Source organism: Athene noctua, chromosome 22 (genome assembly GCF_965140245.1).
Source record: "Athene noctua chromosome 22, bAthNoc1.hap1.1, whole genome shotgun sequence".
Classification (NCBI taxonomy): Eukaryota; Metazoa; Chordata; class Aves; order Strigiformes; family Strigidae; genus Athene; species Athene noctua.
This window is the reverse complement of record NC_134058.1, coordinates 2,491,031-2,513,722: the sequence shown is the minus strand read 5'-3', so window position 1 is coordinate 2,513,722 and position 22,692 is coordinate 2,491,031. Positions and strand designations below refer to the sequence as shown.

The following is a 22,692-nucleotide window of genomic DNA, read 5'->3' as shown; positions in this document are numbered from 1 at the left end:
CTCAAAACCTACAGTAAAGACAGCTAACAATGACAACAGAGCTCATTTGGCCAGATCCTCAAATGGCAGTAACACAAGACGTTCCACTCAATCCTTTTCCTATTAAAGGACACAAAAATTTTTAAAACAAGTTACTAAACTTTTTGCTCCAATTTCCTACTTCAGGCGTTACACTCTTATATTCCACAAAGCATTTTTGTGAGGTATACCACATGAATCATACTAGCTGCTTCCATTTGGAGTCTGAGCTAGGAGAGCTACCAGCAGTTTTTGATTAAGCTCTCGAGTAGCTCTAGCAACCAAACCAAGAAACGTCCATTGTAAATAGCGAAGAATGGAGGAAGCAAAATGCCAGCAGCCACTAAGCTCCACACACTTGCCATTCAGTGTTGGCATACACTGCACATTTACACACGCATTTTCAGATATCGCTGGCAACACTTCCCAGTAACAAAAATCGAAGGGTTTATTTCATCCTGCAATTCTGTTTTTAGCTTTAAAATGAAACCCACATCCCTTCACATGAATACATACTTTTTAAACACACTGCATACTCTGCCCAATTAACCATTACAAATCCAAGCCATTTCAAAATACCAAACAATTTGTTTTGGGGCAGCATACACTTCTCTTACGTGTTTATTTCGTAGCTGAAATCTGCCAGAAGCTGTTTTGTGAGTTGAACAATAAGCTGCAAAACAGATCAGTCAAAACTCATGTCAAACTGCTTTATTACATCTTAAATAACATTACATTTTAATATAGTATCTATCTTGCATCCAGCTTTCTTGAAGTACACTGACTTTAAAATTAAATACAAAAGGTGAAGAGGGATACAGGGCGTGGAGAAAGCTCTACAGAGTAGTTTCATGAAAGAGAGTAAGAGGGAATTCATCTTTTATGCCAAATCCAGGCCTAACGCACAATTACAGCACATTTTTGTACAGAATGTTGCAGAAAAAACAAAATGGAGAAAAGCTACTACTGCTGCTAGGAAGGAGCGTTTCTGGATACAGTGAGAAGATAGGAAAGTTTAACAGAACAATCTGCTGTCCAAACACTGCTGCTTTTAACATTTTATTTGAAAAGAAAGCCAGGAAAACCTGCTCATTACAAAAATGACTCTGATCAGATGCAAAGGACTCATCCTACAAGAGGAACTGGCTGTGAGGAACTGATTTATAAAGAAGATGGTCTAGGTTCCCTCCTCCCACACCCCAGAATCTTTGACAGCGATTGTTTGAACAGGCTGTTTCTTTAAAAAAAAAAAAGTGACTTATCACGCTACTCCAAAACGTGCATAGCTTTGTACTTGAGTTCTTCATAGATTTATGCACAGAGTAGCAACAATAAATGAATACAGCGACAATGGTTACAGTTTTTAAACAGGTTATTTCTTCAAAGAAAAAACATCTAAGGACTTAGTCCAATATGCACTTTTTAGCATTTCTACAGCATGCGATTCTAAGAGTAAACCCACCCAATATGGCAAACAATCAAAAAAGGTTTTTTTTTTTGTTTAACTTAGAAAGTTCAAGATCATTATTTTCAAAACATTGATTTGTACATCATTTCATACACAAAGAATTGACTCAATACCCAAGTGTAGGATAGGTCTCTTTTGAAAACAGAGATTCCTGGTTGTTGAGACTTATAGGATAGTGTTAGGATATATAAACTGCCCTTTCAAGTGGACAAAACCAAAACAGATTAAAAAAATCAGTGTGGCGAAAAAGGAGGGGGCAGGAGGGACCAAGGATTGCAATTGTTATCCATAAAAGGTGAAAGGATTCTTTAAACAAGCATTCATTACCTTTTACAGCATGTGCTTGGTTACCTTACTGCTTAACATTATCCTATATATGCCAAGTTTTGTGCAACAATTATCTGTGATACTAGAAAATAAAATAAAAAAAATTAGGGACTAAATTTACAGCGTTAACAACCCCCAGAGGCTCTGGGCTAGGACTCCCTTGTTTTGCTCAATTAAATACATAAAGAAATGTATTTAAAAAGGAAACTTGAAAAAAATCCTGCTACAAACATGACTTTAAAATTTGCAAGTGTGTGAGATAAAGTCCTTAACTTCAACTTGGAAACTACAGTGAAAGCTAACTGTTTCACAATTATGCTCAAGTTTATTTTCTGGTCATGCTTTTATGATAGTGTTTCATTTTTAAATTCTCAAGACAAAAAAAATGGTCCCAAAAGGAATGCACAATTTCATTTTGCTTACAACACAGAAATTCTTCTTGGAAAGGTAATTGTGCTCTTCATTTCAGCAACAGGAGACGGAAAAGATCTTGCCCTTTGAAGTTGGGGAGGATGGGGGTCCAAGTTAGTATGGTTGGATTGGATATGCTATCATTTTTAATTTTCAAACGTTGGAAACTTCTTCCAGTCATGGAGTCCGGCGCTCTTCTGACACACAGAAAGATTTATTAAGAGTTGCACTTTGATAAACTGTAATCAAGTTTCAAGCTTTGCTCTCGCTACCCACTGACGCATTTAGCCATTATCTCACCATTTTCAAGAACGCCATTTATTTACCAACCCAGATTCAAAAGACCATACAGTCATCCCTACGAGGGAAATAAAATAGGCCAAAAATAGTTCAGCACAAAAATGTCATTGCATACGTTAAACAAATAGCCTTCTACAAAAACAAGCCGATTTTTTTTTCCCCCCTCTCAGTGACTTTCCTAACCTGAACTATAAGCTTGCAGCATCAGTAAAAATAAGCACGGTTTGGACCTGGGAAAAAGCATTCTGAATAGCAAACAAGGACAGCCTGAAGTAATTGGATACCTACCTACTTCAGTTCCAGATCTTGAGGAAGCTGTCCCATGATCCTGTTGCCACTGCCATACCATCATCAGTCACACCTAAGCAACTGACACGGTTATCGTGACCAGCAAGGACACCTGTGAATAAGAACACGTAACAGACACGGTGCATCGCTTGGATAATTTCATATTTCTTCAGGTAACGCTGAGGCACACAGGTTTGGATTAGACAACCTATACGTTCAAAAATCCTGAACGGACATGGCAGAATTTTTAAATGCTGTTAGTTTTATAAGCACAAACTGAGATATAACTGTGTGGGTTCCCAAGGGGGTAATGCAGTAAATGCATGACTCCAAAATTTTCCTTGAAAATTCCCCATATTGTGACCTTTACTGGTTTCTCACGAGTTGTGAGGTTACAGCCCCAAAAATTCTGCTGACAATGTCATAGCAATGTAGTACAACCATGCATTGCATAGCTCTTAGTATTTGCTCTCCATAGTGATAAAGAGATCAGTAACTTTTTAATGTGTAATATCAGAAGTTATGCTCAATTGTTATAAACACTAAAGCATTTTTCTTCTAATTTTATCTTACTACTCTACAAGCACTTACGAGACAAACTCCTACATACAATCTATTTGTCAATATGGAGATCTGCTACAATTCAGTTATAGTACCATTAAAAAAAGAACGGAGACACTAAACAGAAAAATTAAGGGAATCAACATTTTCCTCTATCCCCTTTAACATCTTCAAGGAAGTAAAAAGAAAACCTAATTATCTTCAAGCTCTTTCCAGTCCACAGCACTGAGGTAAGATATTCTTGATAGACTTCAAATTAATCTTTCTACATCAATTACACTGCTCATAGGATTCTCCTCATTTGTATTTTGGGCTTTCCCTCTCCATTTACTGTTCTCCAAAACAGACCATGAGTTAAATCAGTTTTAATTCTTACACAAGCTAGTACATTTAAAAATTAATATTTTGAACTGTTAATTCAGTGTAAAAATCACTACTTCGTACACAAAGATTCTTGATGTTCGAAGTAGTAACATTTCTAACATACTTTATAAAAGCAGTTAACGCTGTGTAACACCGTTAATCTCCAGATCCCATTAAATCTGTGTGAGTGTCTAAGCCTGAGCACAGAATTGTGCACTTCTGCAGCAGAAGCCAAATCCTGAGTGTTGAAGCAGACGATACAATCTTCAGGATTTCAGTGCGGTACACAAGCCAGCTGCCAGAGCTAACAGAATTACCTAGGAGTCACCTAGAATTTACTGTGGAAATAGCGTTAATATATCAAAATACAGTCTACCATCAACATTAGTTAAGTGTTGCAATTTGGTAAAACAAAGAGAGCTCCAAGAAGTCTTATGCAATTTGAACTGAATACCTAACCACAAGGGTGTTTAATATAGAATCATGCATGATAGTGTCAAGATCTGCTCGGCAATCTTAAGTCTCAGAAGATTTCGGTAAGCAGAATACGTGACAAATTAGTTGTTTAAATCAGTTCTAAAACTTGGCAATAAAGAATCATGCTTCGTGAGTATAAAGAATTGTTTCTTATTTCAACAGTAGGCAAGATCACCACCTTCTTCCATTCTTTTTCTTAATGAAGGTCTTTCAAAGAAAAAAAATACAGGAAAACACACATAATTGCTTTTACAGTACTTAAATACAGCCAGTTGTAAACTAACCTAGACATTAATCAAGAGAGGTTTCTCAATTCATCTCCATACGGGCTTATATACAGATTTATGGTCTCAATAATCAAAGTACAAGAAACTCGAGTTGTAAATCTCAACACACAGAAAAGGATGACTCATAAAATACATGTCAGTACTGAAATAACTGTATTTGGCCCTGTTAACTTGCAACTAGAACCAAATAGTGTTTTACAACACATGAACCATGTCCCACAGTTTCAGCTTCTCAGTACTGATAAAAACTAACATGAATTTTAGATGCAACGAAGAATAAAATCTGAGTGGTAAAACAAAGTTGCTGGAGACAGAAATTAAAAACCCAGTGGAAATCGTATTGGAACGGTCCAGGATGATATGTTTCTTTTTTTTCTACCTGCCATATAACCTCCCCTCAAAACAAGGAGTCAGTTTTCCACAAATAAAGTACTTGCACCTAATCCTTTCAACTGCAAGTGGAACAATATTCTGCTTGTTTTTTCTTGGCTTTTAAAACCCACCTAGGATAATTTTAAAAGCTTAGAGCACTCTAGTTGGTAACAGAGTAGGCTCTTGTTCTCATCCCCTGTTCTGATGGGAACAAAACAAAACCCTTGCAGCCTAATTGGTATCTTTTCTCCTTTTTTCTAATAAAAGTTTTGATTTTAAAGAACTGAAGTTACATTATCTTAATCTTTGGACCATAAATTTCATATTAATTTCCTCCAAACACAATGTTTGTTATTTCACTGGCTGTCTCTACAGCTACTGCTACAAATATTAGAAAAAAAATTCTTTTCTATAAATAGCCACATTAATGTTGAACTGCTTTGAACAGTTCATACATAAACAATGCCATAAAGTCTAAAAAAACCCCAAGATAGCTCTCCACCCTCAAAACCTTGGTTTTAATGGCAATCTTCCTGTTCCCAGGCATGCATTGTTCCCTTCTATCCTTTAGCAGCATTCCAATTCACTTGTTAATGTCATTAAGCTACTTTCATCACTGGTCATCCTAAACCAGGTTATCACAGAGTTTTAGAGTTGAGGCAGGGCATGCTAACAGGTCTGTGTATATGACTCAACTCACATTCAGTACGTCACACTGTTTATAACATTTAAAACCCAAACTGCTTCCTTACCTGCTCTATCAGCTTTCAGTGTGTCCCAGACGTTGCAGTTGAAGTCATCATAACCAGCTAGGAGGAGACGTCCACTCTTGGAAAATGCTACAGAGGTGATGCCACAGATGATGTTATCGTGTGAATAAACCATAAGTTCCTGATCAGCCCGAAGATCAAAAAGCCTGCACGTAGCATCATCCGAGCCTGTGGCAAATGCATTGCCATTCGGGAAGAACTGGGAGGAGGGGGAAAAAGGAAAAAAAAACAAATAAAAATACACATGATTTCAGACTTGATTCCTCTGTCAAGTGAATATAACATTTTGTACAGAGCAAGTGGAAAAAGAAAGCGGCAGAGCGTACACCTCTCCACTACTAGGATACAGGCAAAACCAGTGAAGTAACTAAAAGCATGTGAAGAACAGTCCCTGCTTCTCTTTACCACAACGGACCTGAAGTTGTACAAACTTCAAGTACTTTTCCCCAGCTACAAAAACTGTTAATTCAAGAAAATATGCCGCAACACTACATCACACAGCACATGCTTGAGAGCTGAGACCAGAGCGATTGTAACAATATGAATTTAAACCCGATATCTTCTGTTCACGTCGATACGTACACAGATGGCGTTGATGTCCGACTCGTGGCCAGTGAAGGTTTGCCGACACATTCCTTCTCTAACATCCCACAGTTTGGCAGAGGCATCACAGGCACCAGAAACAAAACACCGGGCATCAGGAGCAAGAGACAAACTCATGACATCTCCAGTGTGCCCAGTAAATGTAGTTGTCTGCTGACCAGTTTCTATGTCCCAGAGAGCGCTTGAAGGAATAATTAAAAAGGCAAAAATCAACACATTTGTGCTGCATTAGACAAGAATTGCTGTCCAGACCTTGTAAACCCATTCATTTATATCAGTGCTAAGTAAAATTCCATAAAGTATTAACGAAAAAATATACTCATTGTAGAAAAAACAAACATTCTTTGAATTATTTGGTTGTTAAAGGACAATTGTGTATAGAAGATTTAAAAAAAGGTCCTCAATTTTAAAATACTGGAGGTTTAAATTGAAAAACTGTGCGAAAAATCTAATGGCTAACACTCATGGCTGTTTCGACACAAAGTTCTTGTAACATGCCAATGACTACTGTCCAGTACTACTACAAGCTTGAGTTAAAGCAGCAGTGGTAAGGCTACAGAAAAAGCCGAGCTTGTTTTTCTTTTAAAAAATTACCAATCCACATTTAGAAACAATTCTGTATAAAACCCCAACTTCTACATTCAATAGCTACTCAGAATCAGTGGACTAACAGACAGGCATTCAAAGAGACTGATGCTGTGTAGGAGAGGTATTTTAGACAACCTTTGCTCTAAGAACTGCTGCTTGCAAGAGCTGTAATGCTTTTAAGAATTAGATATAATAGAAAAATCTATGAAAAAATGATTGAGGTCTTTTTTTCGTTCAGAAACCAGTATTTATTAAGACATACACCTACATTCTCCTCAAAAAAACCCATCTACTGTCACTGTAGAATACTTTCTAGGAGTTCTGAATAACAACAAACTAAATTCTGTATTAGAAAAATCTGAATATGATTCAGTAATAAATACTGAATGCTAAACAAGTTTGAAAAAAGTCATTATTCTGATACTGTTATTTCTGAAAGCCAAGTAGTTACCATAAAAAAATTTTTCCCATTACCCTCTTAACACAGAGAATTGGGTCAGGCTCTTCAGAACTCGGGCAGAACTAAACAGCCAAAGCTAACAAACTTGAAAGACCAACTTTTCCATTAACAGTAAAAACGTGACATATGAACAACAATCAATCTCATTTAGGCTTCTGGATGACTATCGCGTTTACAAAGAATAACATTTCCTTCAATAATTGAGTATAGCTGTGAGAAGTCATTACTAACGATCATGTCAAAATTTTACTGCTTACCAAGTGGTGTCACCAGAGCTGGTAACGATTTGATTATCATCCAAGAAACGACAGCATGACAAGTATCCTGAAAACAAAGTTAAAAGTTGATGAGTAAGACCAGAGATTACTCTTCACACTCCATACTGCTTCTGTGTTGCTTCCTCCTCTCCTGAAGATGTAGCAAGAACTACTATATAAGCCTAAAATTTTTTTATATAGGAACCTCCAACATTTTGGACAAAATGTAGTTTGGCTCTTTACAGACCATGCCCAACTCAACCACTACCCTCGCACAGTGATACACCAGCATCACTGCAAGTCACCCTAAAGAAATATGTCTGTAACAGAAGAAAATGAACCTAAACAGCTTAACCAAATAAGCTAGACACTGTTTTGGAAATATCTTGCCAGTTTTTCTTTTGGTAGAGAGTGTGGAGAGGAGGAAGAGGAAGAGAAAGAGGGAGTAGTAAGGCAAAAGTGTGGAATCCACTGGCCAAGCTGGAGAGAAGGATAGGTAACCCTGCACTGTACACACTAAACTCTTACAAAATGCATCTCTACATCACTGCATCCAGGAGCAACAAATGCTTATGACCTCAGCTGTATCATATAACTATTGAGGAAAAAATAAACTGCACTTCTAGAAAGTACAAAAAGAACAGAGAACATACACTGGATGTTTCGAAACAGTGGAAAAGAATTTTATTCGAGTGCTGCGAAGCATCTTTGTAGTGAGGTACTACCACATGCCAAACTATCAATGCAACAACTCCGATTATAAAATTATTCTGTTCTGCCAGCCACTTCTACTTCAGAAAACACAAACATCTTCTGAAAATCGGAACTACAGCAAAATATGAAAACCTGTAAATGATAGCTTCCAGCTATAGGCTTTGTTCAGTTCTGCAACAGAAAAGCAGATCACTGAAGCTGCTCCTTCGAGAAGATTCTGTGCAAACTGGTCAGGTTTCAAATGTACTCCTTTGATGTCCCTTGAATTACAGCAAAATTCTGCTTCTCATGTTATGTAAAAATCCATATTTTCCCAGCTATGCAGTTTAGAACCATAAAGACCACTGAGCATCTAGACTATCACAGAAATAATGCTCTTTTTATTGCTAAAAATATTTTTTCGTATTTTGATACACATTCACAGCCACATACTGAAAGTCAAAGCACCCTGTGTCCAAACACATTCCAATTTTCCCTGTGTCCTGAAGGGCAGGTGAGAGGTAGGGGCAAGAAGAGAAGAGTACCTTCTCCAAAATCACTTCACTAGTCTCATCACAACCGCCATCTGAAGGTCAAATCATCCCTGCATTCTCACACCATTTACACCCAAGAAGAGCACACAATTCCTCTAAATTACATCAGTCATGCTTTGTAAGAACAGTCAAAAGAAAATTAAATAGCAATAAGCATACTTTAATTCATATTTAACTTTTTCTGTATAAAAAATCATTAATGTTTAACTTATTTCTGAGTAACCATATTTTCCTTCAATGAAGTCTTTATGCCTTTTTCTTTTCTTTGTATAGTTGGAGGCTTGATCAGGCAGAAAACCAGCAAGACAGAGCCCACCTGACATTTTCTCTGAAGAACTCTTAGAAGTTTTCTCTGGAGCCAAGCTGACCACCTCGAGAGCGATCTACCTTTGGTTTGGATTATTCTTAGTGGCAACAAGGAGACCACAAAGATGACACGCAGCTTCAGAGCTGCAGCTTTAAGAGAAATGCTTAATTACAGCCCATTCCCTTTCTCAGATTGTTGGAGGCATTCCTGATTCCACAAGAGTGAGGAAGATGACTGATGTGACAGGCTCACTACTACGCTACTACTTCACAAGATACCCAGGTGCCTACTAAATAGCCAGTTCAAGAAACCACCCACCCGGCTTTCCTCCGAAGAATTTTCAACCCCATTCACAAAAACATAAAAATACCATCTGTCCATTATCCAACAACATACAAAAGCAGTTCACATTTTCTAGGTTACTACTGCTTATAAGGTGCTCATCCCTGGTAACTGTACATTCTTTAGGAAGCAAGGATATCTTCAGCCACTGGATTTGCTTTTGAAGGTACTGCGTGACACTGAGTCTCCTGGTTTGTTCAGAAAGAAAAGTTTTCAACTTGTTCCCCACACTTGGAAACACTAGCTCTCGAGCACAGTGAGGGATGTTCTTGCTTCAAAAACTCCAACACGTGTGTTTCTACAATCCTTCTTACCCAACAAGGTGAATTTTGCTTCATCTGTCACTAAGAGAACTTTGCAGCTACAGTTTACATCCTAATTCACCAGGCAAAGCCGAGAACTCTACCTGTCTCTTCTCATCAATCACAAGACAGCCCACCTTAGAGACAGAAACGGAAGGCAAAAATTAAGGTACTGTATTCTGGGGAAAAGGGAGAGGAGGAGAAACAGAAGAGGAAGTAATGAGAACTCAAACCCCTGCAACTAAATAGTGCCATGAGAAGGCAGCTGTCTTGCTTATGCAAAGTTAAAACACATTCTCATTACACTTCCTTTGTTAAAAGATTATCACCCTTAACAAAAGTTTTTAAAAGGAGGGAGAAAAAAAACCATTTAAAAACAGGCAGTATGCAGCTACCGTCCTGCCTGAGAAAGAAGTGCACAATGGAATATATCCTTTTAATTAGGAAATTCTATCTAAAAAGATTTTTTTTTTCTTCTAAATCTTCACCATGTGCTTAGGTAACAGATCATTCTGAACAGGCACTCACCTGTGTGACCAGCTAGTTCACGGCTGACACGTACATTCCCTTCACGAGTTTTCAAGTTATAAATGGAACAGATGTTATCAAGACCACCACAAGCCACATAGTTTCCAGAAGGAGCATATGCACAAGTCATGACCCAAGAGGAACGCAGGGGAATAGCATGCACCTGAAACAGACACATTGATGTATTTCATCAGCAGAATAACTGATTCAATCATTTACTAGCAGGAAGTTTTTCACCTGTTTCTCAAGGCATACACCATCTTTTTGCCAGAAGGACAAGAAGAAAACAATGACACGAAAAAAGTCTTCAGTTGTCTGAGTATCAAACCCTTTTGAGGGTAACTTGCACATACAGCTCGTCAGACCAAGTAATGACATAATTAAAACCTTAGGTTTGCCTTTCCTGAATCCAGATTAATAAGCAATTTTGGTAAAAGCTGCATTATTCCATTTCAGTGCTCTGATTGCTATTGTTTTATTATAGGTTCAGGAAAATATTGACTTCCAAGCACAGTCAGCAAAACTGCCAATTCCAGGCTTAGATGCTGTGCTATCAATGGACAAGTAAGGAAATTGCTGCTTTCGCTGCCATTTAAATCCTCCTTTGGAAACCCACTGCAAGCAATCAAGCTTCATATTTAAATAACTACCCCACGTTTCCTTGTCACTCTGTGCTCAAAGAACTTTATTTAAAAAATAATTGAAGCTAAACCTGTTCTGTCTTGTTAACTCATTGCATTCATCCTTCAAATGTGTTCATGGCATCTTAAAGAAAGGCACTATATTGTTATACATATTGTGATCTCTCATGCAATACTAACAATTCTCCTATATTTCTAAAGTAAACAGCAAAGATTACTGTCTGTTCCTCCGCTGCTACAGTGATCCTGCAACAATCAGCAGCTAAAAACCAATAACCTGCACTAAAAACACAGCCAGCTCATTTTTGGAAGTCTTCTACCACGGAACTAACCAGAATATTCACCTCAAGCCATTTTATTTTATCATTAGAAAAAGATCGTATTTATGACAAGAGTGTTACTTCCAATATGTGCTGCCAAAAGAACATCTGCAGACTATCATTCAAGGATTTTTGCATTAGCTGCTTCCTGATCCTACCTAGTCAAATTTTAACACTCTTTCAACACAAGCTGCTTGCTACCTATAATTCCAAACAGTTTATGGTTTGGTTTTCTGGGGTGTTTTTTAAAGGTTTATTTCTTTTAGAGCACGGTGGTGGTGGGGGCTTTTTCGTTCTTAACTCAATTGTTATTTCACTGTTTCAATACTGCCAAGAGGTATGAGGGGAGGATTTTTTTAATTTTTTTTTTTTTATTTTTTACAGCTGAAGAGTTGTATTTCTGATTCTAGTAAAAAATTTACTAGTACAATAACAACCTCTGATTCCATTGCCCCCAGATAAGAAAGCTACAATTTGCCTTTTGATGATACCATGGATTAATTAGCATTCATAGAAGAACTGAAGATATAATATGGAAATCATGGTATATAGTGATTAATTTACCATCTTATCTTTCAGTTGTTACAGTAATTTCGATCATGTTTACCTGCAGGTTGAGGTCAAAGGAGGAAGGATGAAGGCAAAAAAAGGGAGGGTTTATTTTTGTTGTGAAAACAATATGATTTCTCTTTAGTAAAGTTATGGATTCAGTAGCTTCACAGCTGGGAATCAATAATAACCAACAATAATCCCAGTTTTAGCAGTTGCTGCTGCAGTTGTTCCCTGATAACAGTAACCATACCAGTAAATGCCAACCACTGTCATATGAAATTAAGAGTAATCCTGAGCTGCATCATGTGATTGCAGCCAGGAAGCGATGACGTATGGCTCAAGGTCTGAGCAGAGAGCAGGGACAGGGACGGGCGGCATCCTCAGGGGGTGGGACCAGCGCTGTTTAACAGCTTTGCTGGGGACAGGGGCAGTGGGATCGAGGGACCCTCAGTGAGCTCCCCACCTACACCGAGCTGCGTGGGGTGGGGACACGCTGAGGGAAGGGATGGCATCCAGAGGGAATTGGGCAAACCTCACGGAGTTCAACAAGGCCAAGGGCAAGGTCCTGCCCGTGGGTCGGGGCAATCCCCAGCACAAACCCCGGCTGGGCGAGGAGTGGCTGGAGAGCAGCCCTGAGGAGAAGGGCTTGGGGGTGTCAGGGGGTGGAAAACTGACTGTGAGCCAGCAACGTGCCCTCGCAGCCCAGAAAGGCAATGGTGTGCTGGGCTGCACCCACAGCAGGGTGGGCAGCAGGGCGAGGGGGGGATTCTCTCCCTTTGGGCACCCCAACATCAGGACAGGGACCTGCTCAACTGGGGCCAGAGGAGGCCACGAAGGTGCTCAGGGGGATGGAACCCCCCTGTGAGGACAGGCTGAGAGAGTTGGGGGGGTTCAGCTGGAGAGGGATAAGACAAGGGGTAACGGTTTTAAACTGAAAGAGAGAAGATTTAGATTAGCTATGAGGAAGAAATTCTTCCCTGTGAGGGGGGTGAGGCCCTGGCACAGGCTGCCCAGAGAAGCTGTGGCTGCCCCCTCCCTGGAAGGGTCAAGGCCAGGTTGGATGGGGCTTTGGGCAACCTGGGCTGGTGGAAGGTAGCCCTGCCCAGGGCAGGGAGGTGGGACTCGATGGTCTTTAAGGTCCCTTCCAACCCAAACCAGTCTATGATTCTATAATATGTCAGTAATTAACCGCAGACAATAGATTACTATGGCTATGCTTAAATCTCTGACCATTCTGGTGCAACATGCTGATTACTTCTTGCTCTCAGTCAATCAATTTCTCCGCAGTACCAAAAATCAAAACATGCTCTAGAATTAAGTATTTCAATGTTTCCCATTTGTGGTGCACATTTTCATATGCAACGCACTTAAGACACCGCTATGTTCTTTAAATGCAAACTTTATTATTTTGGAGAATTCAAAATTTGGTCTTCGGACTATGAAAGGAATGCAGCCAAAATCCTGACAGGTACACTGCCTTTGTATTTACAGTGGAATTACAGAACAACACATCAGTCTTACCTTGTTTGTAGTATAGCTGTCCCAAATTATAAGTTTGCCATCCTGGGAGGCACTAACTAGAAGCCTAGAGAGGAAACAGCAGGTAAACACAATCATTGCAGGAAGACAAGGAACATCTTTGTGATGAACATCTTTGTGCTGGCAATTGTCTCCGTTGTCAAGGCCAAGTTACTTGAAACCATTCAAATACAGTGCAGCATTACCCAATTCTGTTATTAGTACTATAAAAATAATTTTCCAAGACTCAATTTTAATGCTAAGTATTATGGAAATGTGTGATAGAACACCTACACGTTAAAACATTCTGACTTGGAGGAAAAACTGTAGCTATGTAACATCTCAAATCTTGAAAACCTGAGGGAGAAAACTTGCATGGAATCAGTGTTTCTGTGTGCTACACACAGGCTTCAGATCCACTGAGTTTGGGAAGCTACACTATCAACATGTTTTCCTCATTCTTATTTTTAAAACAGGATTTTGAATTCTAAGACATCCAAAAATTCTGAACGTCAGCACTGAAATACAATGGAAATGAAAATGAAATGCAGCAAATATATCAGTAATGGAAGGGGCAGTGGTAGGAAGATATTTACTTTAAATCAACACCACCTCAATCCCCCAGCCAGCAATCATGTTTGAAACATGATGCACCTAATTCAGGGTTCAGAGCTCTTACCTGCTCTCAATGTGTTTAAAGATAGATCACGTATACTGACATGAAAAAAAATCTGTATAGTCTCCTCATTTTCTAAGTCATTTTGGATAAAATACTCCCACGTGGCATTCAAATTTGTTCTGTGCATCATCTTCTGACCACTTCCAAGCTGAACAATACAGTGCAATCACTGAAATACTCCAGTCTTTCTGCATTAATTTTTTTGCTCTGGGTTATATTTCAGAGCTCTCTCGAAACGCTTTTGCCAATCAAGAAATTGAATCCCCATTTTTTAAATAAGCTATATGCCCAAGAGACGCCTGAAGCAATAAACTGTACATAACTGTGAGAAACTAGCTTCTTTCACAGGCACAGAAAACTGAGGTGAATTAAACTTCAGTGTTTTGCAAAGTAACAATTGTGTTTGTTCTGATTTTTAAGCCCTAAGTAATATAGAAACTAAAAGTTTAACACATCAGGAATTATTTTTATCTTTACGATGCATGTTGTCTTTTTTGTTAAACACTTGGCTATTTTGCTTTGGTGTATTTACTGTATGCATACACACTAGAGTTCACGCAGTTCTTTCTTAAGGCACAGCTTGTTTACACAAATTAGGTAAGAATGTAACTTTAACAACATCAAGGTTTCTTTGAAAAAATCTCGAGTAGCAAAAGGCTTCTTATAACTTACAAACTTGCTGGTTGTAATTTAAAAATTCCTAAGAGGAATTTTTTAAAATGTGTTTCTGCAAGGAAGCAGCAACATATTATCTTAACCAAAGTTTGAAAACTTGCTGCCTTAGTGTGCCTCACAATTCTTGTAGAGGACAGAAAGCAAAAGTAGCTGATACTAGTATCGTTCAGTTTCTCTCTAAATCAACACCAGCAGTTAATAGGAAGCATTTAATGAAAAAACCCCCAACTGATTATGAAGTCTACTTTATCTCCACAATTCCTCAGAATTTATGTACTATGACAACTATATTTTTCAGGCAAATAGACAGAAACTTGTATTTTGGCACCATATTTAGATTTGGATGACAAAATCATGGGTATTAGGAGGAAAAAAGTGATATTAAGTGTTTCTGAATACTCGTGGTTGTTCGAGTTCTCTTGGATTTAGTGGTTCCTAGTGGTTGAAATAGGAAAAATAACAGAGTTCTGCACACTCCAAAGAACAGTGAAGCCACATGACCCCGTTTGGTCTCACTAGCACCCACCTGGAATCAGTCCCCCAGTGCATTGCATAAATTTTAGCCAGGTGTCCCCGGAGTGTTCTTCTAGTGCGCATTTGAATTCTCCCCACTGGGTCAATATTGGCTGTGATCTGAAATAGGAATGGTGTCATACACTGAGTTTTTCACTTCATAGTTCCAAAAGTTAACACAATTCCATTTAAATGAATGTTCCAGTGCAGACCAAAGTCCCACATTTTGAATATTGACAGAGTTTTTAAAGATTAACTAATCAAAAGTTATATCATTTTATGCAGTATGTCTTTATCAAATGAAGAAATTAGCTGCTCTACCATACTCATAAAGACTCAGAAATTAATTTGTTTAGGTCATATCTTCCTAGATTTCTAGAATTTCAGACCTTTGATCTAGGTTTTCTACTCCTGTATAGATGTGGCAGACTAACTTCTTTTTTTCCCAGAAGGGTGGGTGTGGGGAGGTCTCTCAGGCTTTAAACACATCTCCACTTTTAAAGGCTGAATTAATAACTCTTTCTGATCCAAATTGCCTTCCTTTCCAAGTACAGGATTATTAAATTCATAGTATTCCTGATTTATTTAACTTCTTGAAGATAAAAGTAGTCTCTGCAATAAGTGAATAGCGAGTGAGGAAGTAATCAGTTTAGCTGTCCTTGCACTGTTAAATTTAATATAAGTATGTCCTCCAGTCTGGAGAGAAGTACCAGTTTAAAAAAAAACAGAACAGCACAACACACTCCAGTACTTTAAGCAGTACACATCACAACAAATCCAAGAGTTTATTTTACTTCTCATGTCTCCGTGTTACAAAATTCTTTAGCAAGTGCATTTGAGGAAAGACCTCTGCTTCTTTTCAAAGGCTATCAACACAGCTCAGGACTCAGATGAACAGATAAGAATGTTTCCCTGATATAAAACTCCTTTCATGGTGGACATCTCTTATATTAACTAATATTGAAGCTCTTTTTTTATTTTCCCATACCTTCACCCTGAAAAATACTGTGCCTTGCGCATCATAAAATGAGATCACAAGATACATACCACTCAGATATTGATATTACCTTTATTATCTGATACTTCAGTGACATTTTAAATTAAGAAAATGACATCACTTATGTACCAACTATCAGACATAGAGGATTCATAGTCAACATTCAAGCAAATGGACTTAAGTAGGTGACAAGAATAAAATGATTCATGATATATCTAGGGAAAAAAAAAGCAAAGGCTTGCCACCTCTTCCAATGCCATAATAATCTGTTCCAGTCTGAATTCCTACCAGATTTCTAGAAAAAAAAAACCACTGTATCTCCATGAGATGTACTACAGAGTACTGCTTTCCCTTTCCCCAAGTTAATGTTGACTGAAGCCAAGCCCACAGGATCAAAATGTGACAGTACAGCAAGATGCAAAGGTATTAGCTCAGGTCCAGAAGCAGTTCAGACATAAGTGCAGCCTCATGTGGAAATTATTAAGTAGGTTAACCTGAGCAGGTTTTATGGTTCAGATTATCAGGGTAAGGCAACTGTACTGCCACCATCTCTGTAGCAGAACACTGGGGCTCCCCTGCATTACTTTCCAGCGAGCAGTAGATGCACCCCGAGTCAATTCTTAGAGAAACTACTGCTCAAGGCTACCTCTCTCAGAAACTGGACAAACAAACAATGTATTTCTGGAAGAAACCACCTAAAGACAAAATGAAAAAAAAAAAAAAAATTACAGAAGAGGCAAAAAAAGATTCACTTGCACTTACAAAAAAAAAGATATGGTGTAAGAAGGTAAAGGAGACCAATTTTCATAACTTGTGTTGAACTCTTAAATGCTTACCTGAGCCAGGGTGGCATCCGCACATGCTTTCCTAGCATCCTGCAACAGAAGACAGAGAAATTGGAAGAGGTTCTGTCCATTTCTTTATACTCTGTTTTATCAAGTCTGTCAAGCACCCTCAAACCAAGGTCCAGAAAGCATTTCTGCTTGTCATCCAGAGGACCCGTCCTAACTGCAGCATGAACATAATACGCTGTCTGCTGCCAAAACACACTGAACATATTGAGCCTTTGACATTTTGTTCTTCTTTTGAGAGAAAGGTAACATGATTTTCACCACGAAGATGGTCAAGCAATGGAACTGCTTGTCCAGACAGGCTGTGCTGTCTCTATCCATAGAAGTTTTTAAGACCTAACTAGACAAAGCCCTGAATAACCTTGTAGCTAACCTTATTTTAAGCAGTATGTTGCTTAACATTGCTTATGGTCTGGCTCAGAAAAAATTCAATATAACATTCACTTCAACCTAATCCATTGTGTGCATTCTGTACAACTTATTTTCTAAGCAATATTAAAGACAAAAAAGTAATTTCCTAAAGTACATGACCATTCATCTGTACCATGGCTTCAAGATCCACGGATACAATACATACTCTGATTTGGTTTTTCAGTTGCTCAGCCTCCTGGCGTAACTGGTCAAGCTCACTCATTTTCCTGTGCTAAAGGTGCGCTTCACTGCCACCTCTGAAACAGCCAGAAATCTGGAAGACAGATGATAATAATGAGAATTAGTAGAAGTCATAACTTGAAATTATTAGAGTAGGCAAACTGTTTCAAACATCTCAAACAGCACTTGACAAAAGGCAGATTGGTTTATACTGGAATACAGGTGAAAATATTTCTCCGAAGCCTCCGCAGAATAAGGAGTTACCACACAGAAATGTGCTTGGCTTTTTTCCAGCCACAGTAAGTAAAATATAATTTGGACTTATTCCTTTCCTCCAGGAAAATTCCTTTCCTCCTTCTGCCCCCTCCCCCTTTTTTTTTCTTTAATTATGTTTTTTTTTTTTTTAATCAGTTCTGTATAAACTCAAATTTCCCAAGAGCAGATAGCACTAATGTTAGACATGAAAGTCAGGACTTCTCCGAAGGTTTTAAGAATAGATAAGGAATTCTCCTATCAGAGAAGCAGCACATTAAGTATTTCTAGACTGACACAAGCACTTGCAAAATGCTGTAAAAAGATCTATTATTATGAACCCTATCTGTAACACAGCAGTTATGAGAAATGTTGTTCTGATATCTGGATATCAGAACTCACAAATATTGTTCAGGATTTTACTTGTTAATTGCTAACATGTCCCCCTGAGATTTTTCAGAATGTATTCTAACATGTTGTCAGAATAAAACTAGTATTTTTCAAATGTTATGTTGGCACTGCCAACAGACATTTTCCCCCTCCAAGACTATTTTCCTAGCATCAATAAGCACCAATTTACTAACATACATCCCTCTGTCTGCTGTACTCTGTCGCCAGCAAGACAGAGGTTCAATAAAACATAATCGTCACTGAACACCCTCAACTACTGCCTGAAGAGCTTCTCAACTACTGCACTGTTTTTCAATATAATATTTTTAAAGATACAACTTATCTTTACAAGTCACTGTTCCAGAAAGATATTGTTGGCATTTTCACCAGCATTCCATACCCAAAACTCAGCTGTTCTTAAACTTTTTGTTTCAAAAGAATCTCTGCAGCTTGATCCCAATGTAAGATGCTAAAGAAACGTGCTGATGAAGTTTATCTTTTATTGCAGAACAAGATAATTGATTCCATTTTCAAATGCTCCACAGAGCACCTGGAGTTTATGAATAAACATTCGTTCTGTCTTTTTAGAACATTTTATTGGCCAGAATTGACCCTTTACTATTAAATAAAGCAAATGCTTTGCTAGCTGTTTTACATATTATTAAGATTTAATCAGCTTATTTATCTTCGCAAGCATGTGGGGTTTCTTTTTTTCTAAAGCCCTTCCCAAGGAGAAAGATGAGGATAACTTCCAAATTTTTATCCATAGTAACAGAGAACATATTGTGAAAGCAAATTAAAGTAGTAGAGCAAACATCACTGTCAAAAGAAAAGAAGTTTCAGAAGAGTTATTAAGACTTTAACATTCCCTAAATATTACTGTCCCACATAACCAGACTTATCTCAGAGCTCCCCTTGGAGTAGCTGGTATTCCAAACCAGGCACCTCGAAGAGCAAATGTCAAACCTTGTCACAGCATCGTTTACAAATTCATGAAACACAAAATACTTTAGAAAAGCAGTTTCAGCTAGCTTCTGTCTTAAAACCGTCAAAGCCCTTTCACTTCATTGTGAAACTAGGTCTCTTCTTTCTCTCTTCCAGTTCCAGGGTCATCTCTTTAAGCCACTTTAATATTGCTTGTTCAGCTTAGTCCAAAATCCAGTTAAGACAAAACCCATCAAGAGCGTTTTATTATCCTACAACCACCTTCTTTTCTTTTGAATGCTATTTTGTTTCTCAAGTTGTTTTGTTCATTCTACATTTAAGACAAAACAATCTATGGCTGTCTACAGCTCCTGTGTAGTTCACACACACACTGTGAAATACTGTACACGACTCTTGCCAAAGCCATTAAGAAACTTGAAAGACTATTCTTAAGAATAAACTGAAAATTTTCAGATCTTTCAGCTTTTTGATATCCAGTTCTATTTCTGCCATTCTCTAAGTTAATATATAAGCCCATTTCCCACTAAGCAAACACCAGCCACTCCAGGCTGAGTACAAAGAATTTAGAGATGGTATCATTCCTATTTCAGAGAAAGTACAATCCAAAACTTACATGCCCTGCTCAAGGTCACAGCAACTCAGCAACAGGATTAAGATAAAGATTTAGGACACCACAATTCCAGGTGCAGAGTTACAGGTAACTACACTGAAGATTTACATACAGCTTTATTTAAAAATATAATAGGATGAATAATCTAATGTCAGTCAAAGCAGATACGTTCTCCTGTAACATACAGCTTAAAATAGGGTCAATTTATTTCTGTGAGAATTTGTGCACTATGCAATAGAATTCTCTCACATTTAAATGAAACAAAACTTCTTTGGATCCAACAGGAAGAGGTCCAAGGAGATGAACACTAATCCTAGGGAAAAAAAAAAAAAATCAAACCGAGAAAGTTTACTTCACAGAAACTGAACCCTGTAGTTTCATTCTGGATTATTTGCACACACTGAGTTGAAAATAAATCACACAAGCTTATTTCATGCTTGTGCCTTATTGCTTAATATAGCATGTGCTGAAGGGTAGTGCTGCAAATGACAAAGCCAGATGAGCAGCCCAATAGTGTCGAGTGTCTTCTGCAGTATCACAGAAGCAGGAACACTGATACAGCCATAGAAGCAGCTCCAAAGGGACACAGGTCACATTCCCCAGTTGATGGCATATCATAGCTTGACTGGCACATACATGTCTGTCTGCACACAAATAAAACCTCCATTACGCTCTGAAAGGCCTAGCACAGTAACTACATCTATACTTATGTTACAGAAGAAACTGTCACATCGAATTCAAGACAGAACTCTGCCTCAGCACTTTGCCTCCGTTCTCTTCCAAGTCCCACTTTATGCACGGGCAGAAGAACCCAAACTCCTTCACCATCTCTAAGAATTAACTAAACACACTAACAGGAACCCAACCTTCAGAGTCATTTCATAAATGCAAGTTATCATTCAGTTAGACAGACATGCATATACACAACCTGCTCTCCCTATCGTGCAGCTAAGCTCCTAAAACGCTTTATTGGTGAACTCCACATCAACAGAGTCACTCACTAATGTTTTAAGGAAAGCTTCCTTTTAATGAACAATTTCAAAATGGCTTACCAGCACTGCAGAAACCTTTACACCTACATGCAAGACACTATCTCCAGTATCACAGGCAGCAAGGAGTTCAAGGAACTTTACTATTGTTAAAGCAGCTTCTCTGGATCTCGACCTTCAGTCACTTGCTGGGTAGGACTCACATTTCAGTACTCACTGCATGACAATTAGCAGCTGCATGCCTACAACCCTCGATATTTTTTCCTATCTGTAACATCATATATCTGTATGATAAGTTCGTATCTTGGAGTCAGATATACTTTTAGAGTTACAACTCAGCCCCTACACGTTCCAAGCAACTCCAAACCCTGAACTGCATTTCTGACAGCATCCATAGAAATTCTTTAAACCAGATTTCCACATTCCCTTTGTAGTCTTTGTTGTTTCAACATCAACAGGAAGTTCTAATTCCTGCCAACATGACTGAACTCACTAACAGTCAGGAAACAAAAATCCTAATGAAGCCAAGGACATTAAAATATAGGAGTTCTCTGAAGCAGACTAAAATTTATGGGACAACCAGTTTGGCTATTCCTCTATTTCTTTTACACTGAGTCCTAGGCAATTAAATTTATGGCAGAAATATGAGATGGGGGGGGGAGTGTTCCATCCTCTTGTGTGCTTTTCAGCTGTACTGTAAATCAGCAAGAGCATACTAAGTATCTAGCATTAAAAAATAGTTCTTTGAAAGAGCAAGAACAACAGGCAAGGTCAGGAAAATATAGGGGAAGACAAAATATTTTTACCTATTCTCACTCTTAATAAATGGGAAATTTTTCTACAGATTTAGTCATATTACAAACAGAAATAACAAGCGGAGACTGTTCAATATATGAACCATGCTCACTGCAAACTAGCACAATTAAGTATCATGAAATAATATTTCTTTGTTTCTAGGCATGTTCTAAAGGCATTTAATCCCATTTTAAATAAGGTTTCTAGAAGAAACTGTAAGCGTGATATGGATGATGCTTCTATTTCTGGGGGTTTAAAAGAAGTTACTGGATTTCTACATCAAGAAAACCTCATGCAAAAAGTCACTACTGAAGTTGCACACTCCCTTTTTTCCAAATTATCACCATAGCTGTGAAGAAATAGGTAGCAACTAAACTCATGCTTACCTCACTTTCTTTTGAATATGTTACTGTGTTCTTGAAGGCAGGCTTCTCAGGAATAACACATTCACTTTGCTGAACTCACTCAAGACCCTTCCAGAGGCTGAAGTGCTTAAGTGTCTCTGCCCTTAGCCTAATTCCCCCTAATCTTGTTGACAGGTATACCTTGTAGATAATTCTCTTCTTGCTAGGGACAACAATATGTGTACTTGCAAGGTAGTTTACTATTCTTCACGACTCCAAATGATCCAAGTCTCTAATCTCTTCTTACAAGTTACCCATAGAAAAGTCACTTTGTTCCTCTGTTTTTCCCACACAGGAAAACCAAGGATTAACTTTGCCTTATTTGTTACTTGTCATATATGATACAACTTCACAATTCAACTATGTCAAAAGGACTTATGTCACTCATCTCAAGGTAACACCTTCTGGGCTTGTCTTTCTCTAAACTACATGAGCTATATTCCTACATAAAAGTCATCTATGTCCAGGCAGTCAATTGTATGTTGAACAGCTTTGCCCAGAATCTTTGAACTCAATAGAAAGCCTTACAAAATCTGCAAAACTTCCACAAACTTCCTGCAAATAGAGATATACTTAGGATCCAAGTACAATAATTCTAATTTAAAGGTAAAGCTCACTACTCAGAAAACAGTGACAGAACAACTCAAAGGCTAAGGAACAACCCAAATTCACTCATGTCATTGTTACAACTCAT

General features: G+C 38.2%; 1 protein-coding gene across 2 annotated transcripts; it reads right to left on the bottom strand.

Moving 5' to 3' along the window:
* Positions 1-714: 714 nt before the first annotated feature.
* Positions 715-22,120, bottom strand: GNB1 (G protein subunit beta 1). Of its 2 annotated transcripts, none has more exons than XM_074925017.1 (11): positions 21,981-22,120; positions 17,600-17,707; positions 17,008-17,046; positions 15,188-15,294; positions 13,311-13,374; positions 10,277-10,439; positions 7,551-7,617; positions 6,225-6,426; positions 5,625-5,841; positions 2,813-2,924; positions 715-2,418 (listed from the first exon to the last, which is right to left on the bottom strand). In XM_074925017.1, the coding sequence occupies exons 2-10, from the start codon at positions 17,654-17,656 to the stop codon at positions 2,818-2,820; spliced, it is 1,023 nt and encodes a 340-aa protein (XP_074781118.1). In that variant the 5' UTR covers positions 17,657-17,707; positions 21,981-22,120; the 3' UTR covers positions 715-2,418; positions 2,813-2,817. The 2 variants fall into 2 exon arrangements, with proteins under 2 accessions (XP_074781118.1, XP_074781117.1); XM_074925016.1 differs by having other exon boundaries at positions 715-2,421; positions 21,981-22,116.
* Positions 22,121-22,692: the final 572 nt, after the last annotated feature.

Excerpts from the sequence above, each read along its gene's own strand:
- GNB1 (XM_074925017.1), bottom strand. The coding sequence starts at position 17,656 with ATGAGTGAGCTTGACCAGTTACGCCAGGAGGCTGAGCAACTGAAAAAC. Across the intron at positions 17,047-17,599 it reads AACTGAAAAACCAAATCAGA|GATGCTAGGAAAGCATGTGC; the intron begins GTATGTATTGTA and ends CTTCTGTTGCAG. Across the intron at positions 10,440-13,310 it reads ACAGCTATACTACAAACAAG|GTGCATGCTATTCCCCTGCG; the intron begins GTAAGACTGATG and ends TGTCTGTTTCAG.